The sequence below is a fragment of the Petaurus breviceps genome, unplaced genomic scaffold (assembly GCF_028583685.1).
Source record: "Petaurus breviceps papuanus isolate PSGF00001 unplaced genomic scaffold, PetGlider_PUasm1.0 185, whole genome shotgun sequence".
NCBI classification, from domain to species: domain Eukaryota; kingdom Metazoa; phylum Chordata; class Mammalia; order Diprotodontia; family Petauridae; genus Petaurus; species Petaurus breviceps.
The window spans coordinates 5,397,641-5,406,487 of NW_027185797.1; the positions used below are offsets into that span (position 1 = coordinate 5,397,641).

General features: G+C 41.7%; 2 protein-coding genes and 1 long non-coding RNA gene across 3 annotated transcripts in view; 1 reads left to right on the plus strand and 2 right to left on the minus strand.

Moving 5' to 3' along the window:
• Positions 1–3,423, minus strand: part of ACKR4 (atypical chemokine receptor 4) — a 781,696-nt gene extending 778,273 nt beyond the window's left edge. Inside the window, exons 1-2 of the mRNA XM_069088380.1 lie at positions 3,276–3,423; positions 3–1,482 (exon numbers count right to left, since the gene is read on the minus strand). Of these exons, the coding sequence (XP_068944481.1) occupies positions 421–1,482; positions 3,276–3,332 (1,119 nt within the window). The 5' untranslated portion in view covers positions 3,333–3,423 and the 3' untranslated portion in view covers positions 3–420. The remainder of the gene's footprint in view (positions 1–2; positions 1,483–3,275) is intronic.
• The window catches only part of ACAD11 (acyl-CoA dehydrogenase family member 11), a 100,108-nt gene that overhangs the window by 66,516 nt on the left and 24,745 nt on the right, over positions 1–8,847 (plus strand). The window lies entirely within an intron of this gene.
• LOC138161631 (uncharacterized) overlaps positions 1–8,847 on the minus strand; it is a 34,221-nt gene that overhangs the window by 6,571 nt on the left and 18,803 nt on the right. The gene's annotated exons all lie outside the window — the stretch shown is intronic.

An 8,847-nucleotide genomic window follows, 5' to 3' on the forward strand; every position in this document is an offset into this window, starting at 1 on the left:
ACCCCCTTTCTGTTGATTCTAGTTATTATAGAATTATTCTCTGCCTTCAGAAATTTCTCTTAGCATTCTCTTACCCTATACTTTGTCTTTCATTGCCTTAGGAGTTTTCTTTGCTTGTTCATTTCCTAGGTCTCCACTGGTTTTTCTGCAGGGATTTCTTTCTTTCCTCCTCTTGTAGTTGTTATCATTGTTTTACTTCATTTAGTACACAGCTAGATTTTTTGAGATCACAAGGGGGAACTTGTCTTATATTTTTATGCTATGTTTTTGCTGCAAGATGCAAAACTGTCTTGTCTAAGTATATGTCTCAGTGTCCCACACTGAGATTTGAGTCTCTGATAAATACAGATGTGTTCTTCCATGTTAGAATACACTGAGCAGCATCATGCACCCTGGTGAACAAAGAGATCAGGCTGTCTGCTAGATATTAAAAGTACTCATTGACTCTGTGTGTCCCTCTGAATCAAAGGGAATGTCTTCTGGATTTTGTCTCTGTCTCCTCCAGGAGCCATATTTCTTCACCATTTTGGTAATGTGCATTTTAAAAGAAGATCCCATAAAAGCATATAGGATTGGGTTGAGACAGCTATGAAAAAGGGCCAGGCTTTTTGTGATTTGTATGGCCACATCCATGCGCTTACTCATTTCACAGTCAATTATTAGCGAATAGATGATGTCAATGGCCTGCCAGAACTTGACGATGTTGTATGGCAGCTGAGTGATGATGAAAACAACCACTACTGCCAGTAGAACCTGGAGGGCCCGAGATTTCTTCACGTTGGGTATCTTGATGAGTGTCCGGGCCGTCAGAGAATAGCAAACTCCCATTATGAGAAAGGGTAATACAAACCCTATGCAAATTTCCAGGATCTGAATGGCTGCCCTAATTGTTGTTCCTAGGTGGTGTGAAAATATAGGCAGGCATCTCTTGTTGTCATTCACTGTATTAAAAAGTAGTTGAGGTATGCTCAGCAATATGGCAGTGAGCCAGACGCTGACACAGATAAGCCAGCATGGTCTTCCAGCTCGTTGATGGCCTGGGGCTTTAGTTATTGCAGAGTATCTGTCCATGCTGATGCAAGCCAAAAACTGCATTCCAGAGACAAAGTTTATGGTGAATAAGGCTGACGTCAGTTTGCACATTGGTATCCCTAGCACCCATCCGTGCACTGCGTTCACTGCCCAAAACGGCAAGGTGATGAGCAGAAGCAGGTCGGCCACCGCCAGATTCATGATATATATGTCAGTCCTGGTCTTCTGTTTCTTGTAGTAGGCGTAGATGGCCACCACTGTGGAATTTCCTGCAATTCCGGCAATAAAAGCCACTGTGTAGAAGGCAGGCAGGAATACCTTGGCAAAATTTCTGACCTCCTCTTTGACACAGAGGATTTCATACTGACTGTAATCCTGAGTGCCATTTACTTCATTTTCCTCATAATAGTAATCTGTGGACTGATTATGTTCCAGATCCATGGTCACAATCTAGAAGGTAGATACAATAATGGGTCATATTACTAGTCTTTTAGAGTACTAGGCAAAAGAAAACCTGTTGTTATTTCACATAATTTTCATTTCTTGTGAGAAAATAAGTTTTTGCTCTTTTCATAGTCAATAATCAGTGAATAGACGATGTCTATGGCTTGCCAGAACTTGACTATGTAACATTCCTTGGAATGAAATTCCTTTTTTTACTAGACCTAATTAATTAACTTCAGTCTAACGTGTTGGATGTGTATCCACAGAAACAATTAGTACTTTTCTTCTTTTTTTGAGGACTATCAGAGGGATTGGAAATGTGCCTGAATTTGCAGCAGGGAGATGGAATAAATATGTTGTTGATTTTTCTCACTGTTCAAACACTAAGCAAAAGGATGAGACAATTTTATTTAAGAAAAGAGCTCTGACAACTGAGCCAGCTCTAGTAGAGGCCACACACCCACACAAATAAAGGAATATCACAGAAACTCCTAGAAAATCCTCCCACCACCTCTAAGTTTGTAGCTTTGACAGATGAACTCAAAGTAACCATGTAGAATGAGGTGCAAAAGCTTAGTTAAATTCATCTCTTAGCAGCCAGACTTAAAAAAAAAAAGCACAGGGGCGGCCAGGTGGCTCAGAGACTAAGAGCACCAGCTCTAGTGTCAGGATGACCTGGGGGATCGAATCTGGGCTCAGACACTTAGCACCCACCCAGAAACACCTGGCCGTATAACCTTGAGCAAGTTACTTAACCCCAATTGCTTTAAAAAAAAAAAAAAAGCACAGAGTCATTTTTGCAGAATTACATCTCGTTTTGATATCCATTCAGGAAGTATTAGCACCTCTTAATCTCTATATTTGGCCAGATATTTCTCTCCCAACAGCAAGCTATTATAAATGTGCTTGGCCATTAGGAACTGTGCTATCCTTAACAACAATTATAGTAGCTTTCAAAGTTTTGATTTTTTAAAAAAAGAGTGGTCATGTTCTCCCGTGGATTTTTTCTCTAGATTTCAGATAATAACCCTATGTAATCAAGAAGGAAAACACAATTCTAAAGCAATGGGCACAGATATCGGGATCTTTTTTTTCAAAAGAAGCCTCACATTTGTCCTATTTTAAACATGGAAGGTGAGGTATACTAGAGTTTGTAGGAGGGAGGAGGCGCTCTGTACATATAAACTACTGCCTGGGTATTACTGAATTTAACTATTTTACCCTTAAATTCATTGACAGAATTATTCATATGTCTCTTCTTCATCTTTTCCTAGTGCAAATGTTTGGCAACACAACATAAAATAATTAACATTCATTGCTTCAGTTCAAAGAAATCTGGAGGGAAAACATTGCTACCGCACCCAGGAAAGTAGTCTTCCAAAAGTCTTAAGTCACAGTCATTAGTATTCCTAAAAGCCTGAAGGCAAGACTGGAAAGCATAAAGAAAAGGCTGTTCTGTGGCACATGTTGCTCATAAAAATCACTACATCTGTAGGATAAAATCGTTTAAACCAGTTGCATGTCTTTTGCCTTTCTAATAAAAGAGAATAGCATATTTTTGGAATTCTTTCTTTGTAATACTACTTCACTGTAAAGCAAGAGGAACGATATTTTTATTCTGCCACTGATCTTTTTGAAACTTTATTTTAAAGTTGAAGAAGGAATTGTTTTTACAAATGACACTATGCTTTGACTGTCTCCCAATCCCTCGGCAAAGTTACCCTATAAATATGTAAATAAAACCATCTGTAGGCTTTCAGGGTGCATCTCAGACTTGGAATGAGTAAGAAATAACTGACCTGTTCCCGGAGAGCCACAGAGCGGGGCTGATGCAGCGGAGTGAAGTCTAATGTCATGTCAGCCTAACTCATTCCACTTTTGTTCTCCGTCTGACACCACGCCTCTAAGTTTCCCAGCCAAGTGAACATTCATTTACATTTGAATTTTTGCTTCTAATTATCTTCCAGGAAACTTCAGGAGAACTTGCAACACATTTTGTTTGATTGTTACATGCTAATATACATCAAGTTCCTGAGTTTTCTGGGAAATGGATTTGAAAGAATACCATCTCATTTGAAAAAATGCAGATCTTGTATTTACACCCATTGTGGCCAAAAATACAAGGAGATACAGATGTAAACTGAAAGACCAAAATAGAAATTCACTCAAGGGCATCAGTGCAAATGAAATTACATAACCTTGTAACATTAAATGGTGTTTTTCTCTTTTACAAAGAAATATCATTCTTTTTCTCTGAAGTAGTGGTCTGATGCCTGAGAAAAGGAAGTAATTGCAATTGGGACTCAACTCTCAAAAAAAGCTATTTTTGTATCTGATGTTAAATCTTAAACAGTTATTAAGTGGAGTTTAATATTTTGGCTTTGCATTGCATTTTTCACAGTATCCTTCAGACTCTGTCTCTTTCCATCTGTACCAATCAGCAAACATTTATAAAGTCCCTACCGTGTCTCAGACACTGTGCTAGGCTTCGGGGGCAGGTACAAAGAAGTGAAACAGTACCTTCTCTGGGAGACAAGCACAAACACAAGCATCTTCAAAACAAACGTAAAAAGAATAACACAGTTAAATACAAGGTAGCTTAGAAGGGAAGATACCAGCAGTTGGGAAGGGATCAAGAAAGGCTTCTTCTAGAACAGATCAGCAAATGAAGGCCAGGGCCAAATCCTGTGTTTGTAGCTTGGAAGCAAAGAATGGCTTGTCATTCTTAATATAATGTAATAGTATAGTATAGCATAGTATATATACATATAAATATAATAAAAATTTATTTTAAAATGTCTGCTTGAAGGCTGTAGTTTATCGACCCCTAAAACCAGTGGTGTTTAAGCTGTGCTTTGAAGAAAGAAAAGTGGAAGGGAGGAGGGAGGGAATTCTGAGCCGAGCAAGGCAGGGCTTGCTCATGCAAGGCAGCGGGATGTGTGCGCATCCAAGGGAGGTTTGGCTGCATCCCAGAGTATGCCAGAGGGAGGAAGATCTTAGGAAACTAAAAACAAAACGTGGTGAAGAGGTTTTTTTGGTTTGTTTTTGTTTTGTTTTTAAAGCAGTTGGGGTTAAGTAACTTACCCAAGGTTACACAGCCAGTTATTTTGTGTGGATGCCAAGTATCTGAGGCCGGAACCAATCCTGGGTCTCCCAATGCTGGAGCCCGGCGCTCTTGCTCACTGCACCACCTGGCCGCCCCCGTGGTAAAGAGTTTTAAAAGCTGAGCAAAAGAGTTTGAATACTAGAGCCAATAATGAGCCTCTGAAGGCTATCCAGTCATGTGGTGACCTGGTCAGATCTGCACTTGCAAAGCTCACTTTGGCTGCCATGGGGAGGATGGACTGGCATGCCCCTGCAGAGGGATGAGGGCAGGGAGAACGTTCTCTGCTTGGCTGCAGAGTTAACCATGTCAGTGCTACCAAGGAGTAAACTTGGAGCTAAGGCCTGTTGATTCTGCCTTCACAACATTTCTAGTCTGAGCCCCTTTTTCTCTGGCTCAGCCACCACCCTGTCATCAACCCAGAGCATCTCATCCCTGGACTGTTGCAGGAGTCCCTGGATTGGTTTCCCTGCCTCAAATCTCTTGGGAGTTCAGTTGATTCTCTGGTCAGCTGTCAGAATTGGTCTTTGGAAATCTCAGGTCTGACCATGTTGTCTGTCCCCTCTTGAGGAAACTCCTGTTACTTCTGATATAAATATAAAATCCTCTGGCACTTAATGGCCTTAATCACCTGCCCCACCCACTCCACCTTTCTCTTCTCCATTCTGCTTACTCTGCCATCTCATAACTCTGGTCTCCTTACAGCTCCTCACACACCTACTTTCTCTGCATTTTCGTTGTTTATCCATCATGCCTGGAATTCTCTTCCTCTTCCCCTCTATAAGAAGCCTACTCTGAGCCCTAGTGATATGAGTGCCTTCCCCTCTGACATTATATCCAATTTGGCTTGTGTACAACTAGACTGAAATCAAGGAGAGTTTGAATAATGTGAAATTAGATTTAGTGTGGATTCTAAAATAATATCGGGCCACGTTTAATACAAGCCAGAGAATTTGATTAATGCGATGCTTGTTAGTTGATCAAGGTTTTTAGCATGCTTTCTCATCAGTCTGCATTTGTCTATGATCACATGTGGCAGTGATTTGCTGTATACCTTATTACCCATAGTCAGAAGTTGTTTTTTAAAGAGCCTTTAACAAAATGTACAACAGGAAGAATAATGAGATGGAAACACTTCCAGCGCCAGAGAGAGGGAGACAGAGAGAGAGAGACAAAGGAAGGGAGAGAGAAAGAGAGGAAGAGAGAGAGAGAGAGAGGGAAAAAGAGAGAGGAAAGAGAAAGAGGGAGGGAGGGAGAGAGACAGAGGGAGAAGAGGGGAGAGGGAGAGAGAGAGAAGGGGGGAGAAGGAGAGAGAGGGAGGGAGACAGAGAGAGAGGAAGGGAGACCGAGAGAGAGAAGGGGGGAGAGGGAGGAGAGACAGAGACAGAGGGAGGGAGAGAGAGAGACAGGGAGAAGGGGGGGAGAGAGACAGAGAAAGGAGAAAGGGAGACAGTGGGAGGGAGAGAGAGAGAGAGAGACTGGTTTTTACATCAGAACAAAAATTAGATGTAATTGAACAACATGAGGGTGGTCATTGTTGACTGTAAAAAAAGGACAAGATGTCAGAATAGCTCAGTCTGCAGTATTGGATATTATAAATACATAGGTGAAATAAAAGAGAGAAAGTCACATGAACTTTTTGTGGTTTACAAACCACTACAAGGGATGTACAGTGTTATGGTGGTAGAAGTGTAGACAGTGATAGAAATGGGGCATCTTTTAGCCATGTGGGTGGAAGATTACCATCAAAAACACATCCTCTTAAATCAGAAACACTTCCTTTTAATGAAGTAGCCATTCAGAAAAACACTTCAAGGTGATTTAAGACAGTGGGAAAAAATGGAAATGAAGTGGACAGTGAAGAAAATTTTACTGCAAGCCTAGGCTGGTTCATTTGCTTTGAAAACCTATATAACATTAAATTTATGTCACATAATGTTAAAAATACTGGAGAGACAGATAGTGCAGATAAGGGTGTGGCAGCTAAATAGCCTGATGATTTGAAGAAAATAAATAATAGAAGAAGTTGGAGGTGCAGATTAATGTGGATGAAATGGGTTTATTCTGGAAATCAATGGATGTCTTCGGTAACTTACATTTCTAAGAAAGAAAACACTCATCGTGGATTTAAAGTGTCTGAAGCTGGGAGATAATGCAGAAGGGGCTTCTTGTGAAAAGGAATGTTTGGTTTTCGGTTTCAGAATCTTCGTGCTCTGGGAAGCTGCCAACATTCATTCCATTCTCTGATTCCATTTCTTTGGCAGTCACATAAGAAAACTAAATACTAGTTTTCAGTTTTTTTTTCATCTGTTGAAAAATATTTGCAAGAAGAATGCTGTCACAAGCATTAGTGATCTTAGATAATGCACCATTTCATCCAACTTTACTTGGTTTATTGTGAGAGAACATAAGCATACAAATTTTTTTTTTAAAGCAATTGGGGTTAAGTAACTTGCTCAAGGTTACATGGCCAATTATTTCTGGGTGTGGTGCTGAGTATCTGAGCCCAGATTTGATCCAGGTCATCCTGACACTGGAGCTGGTGCTCCCACTCGCTGAGCCACCTGGCCGCCCCTAAGCAATTGGGGTTAAGTAACTTGCTCAAGGTTACACGGCCAGGTGTTTCTGGGTGGGTGCTAAGTGTCTGAGCCCGGTATTCGATCTCCAGGCCTTCTCAACACTGGAGCCAGTGCTCTTACTAGCTGTGCTACCTGGCTGCCCCTATAAGCATACAAATTTGAGGAGAGGGAGAGGGAGCTCTCTGTACTTACCTAGAGAGGCACGAAGGTTTGAAGAAAGAGAAGACAGTTCAGTATAAGCTGAATATTTCTAGCAATAATAACATTTTCATCCTATCATAAATTTATGCTTCTTTTTTTTTTTTGGAGGGCAATTGGGGTTAAGTAACTTGCCCAAGGTCACACGGCTAGTTTTTTTGTGTGTGGGTGTGTTGAGTGTCTGAGGCCGGATCCAAACTCGGGTCCTTCAGACTCCGGGGCCGGCGCTCCACTCACTGCGCCACCAGCCGCCCCAAGTTATGCTTCTTTTTAAGTGTGATATTCAGTAATTTTTTTTTAATTTTGGTTTTGCTGACTATTCTATTATTTATAATGAACTCGAATCAGAAATACATTTTCCTTATCCTTTGCTGTTATGTTAATACATTACAATTTTATTTTTAGAAAATTTAACTGTGTGTTTCCATTGGATTTGAAATTACCTTTCACATGTAATGATAACTCCAAATAGCGTGAATTTAAGTACTTTGCGGATGCTGGGCCCTTGCTGGTCTTCTTTGTGCGCGCTTGTTGGCATGCTGTTCCCCAGGTGGAGTGTGAGTTCCTGAGGGCAGAGACTAGTTTTTGCCTTTCCTAATATCTCCAGTATTTACCAAGGTCCCTGGTACCTAGCTGTTGTTGTTCAGTTGTTTATTCATATCCAACTTTTCACGACCCCTGACCCATCCTCTCTGTGGGGTTTTCTTGGCAGAGATTCGGGAAAGGTTTGCCATTTCCTTCTCCTGTGGTTTAAGGCAATCAGGGTTAAGTGACTTGTCCAGGGTCACAAGCTAGTAAGTGTCTGAAGCTGGATTTGAACTCAGGTCTTCCTGACTACAGGCCCAGCTCTACCCATTGCACCATCTGGCAGCCTTTGGCACCTAGCAGGTACTCAGTAAGTACTTGCTGACTTTGCTTGATTCTCTGATTCATTATTACATTACCTGAAGTACCCAACATTCAGTAAATGTATAAGCATTGTGCTAAAGCAGTAGAAAAGTAGGGATACAAATAGAAAAGCAAGACAGCCCCTGCCTTCAGGGAGCTCACATTCTAGTGAGGGATACAGTTCCCATGGAAGATTCCAGGTACAAGATAGACGGAAAGGGCCCAGGGTCTTGGGTGCAGCAGCAAAGTCAGATGGCCATCTCTTCTTTTTCACATCATCTGCTTCTGATGCTGAATTGTATGCCACTGGAAGAGCAGCATTGCTTTTCCCAGTGCTCTCGGCTTCAGGGTTCAGAGACTGAGGGGAAATGGCAGTCAGGGTAGTGATGGTGGTTTGACCTGCTTGGTGTCCGGCCTGTGAGGGCCAGTCATTTGACAGTTGGTCAGGACGGTCACCCCATCTCTACAGGAACCAGCTCCTCAGATGATGGCTTTGAGAGTTGGGCCACAAGTAGTACCCACTCCATGGGCTGGTGGGGGTAGTTGAGGGCACTGCCCCTCAAGGCCACTGCTATCCTCTGCTTGGTAACTGACCGGTGGTAG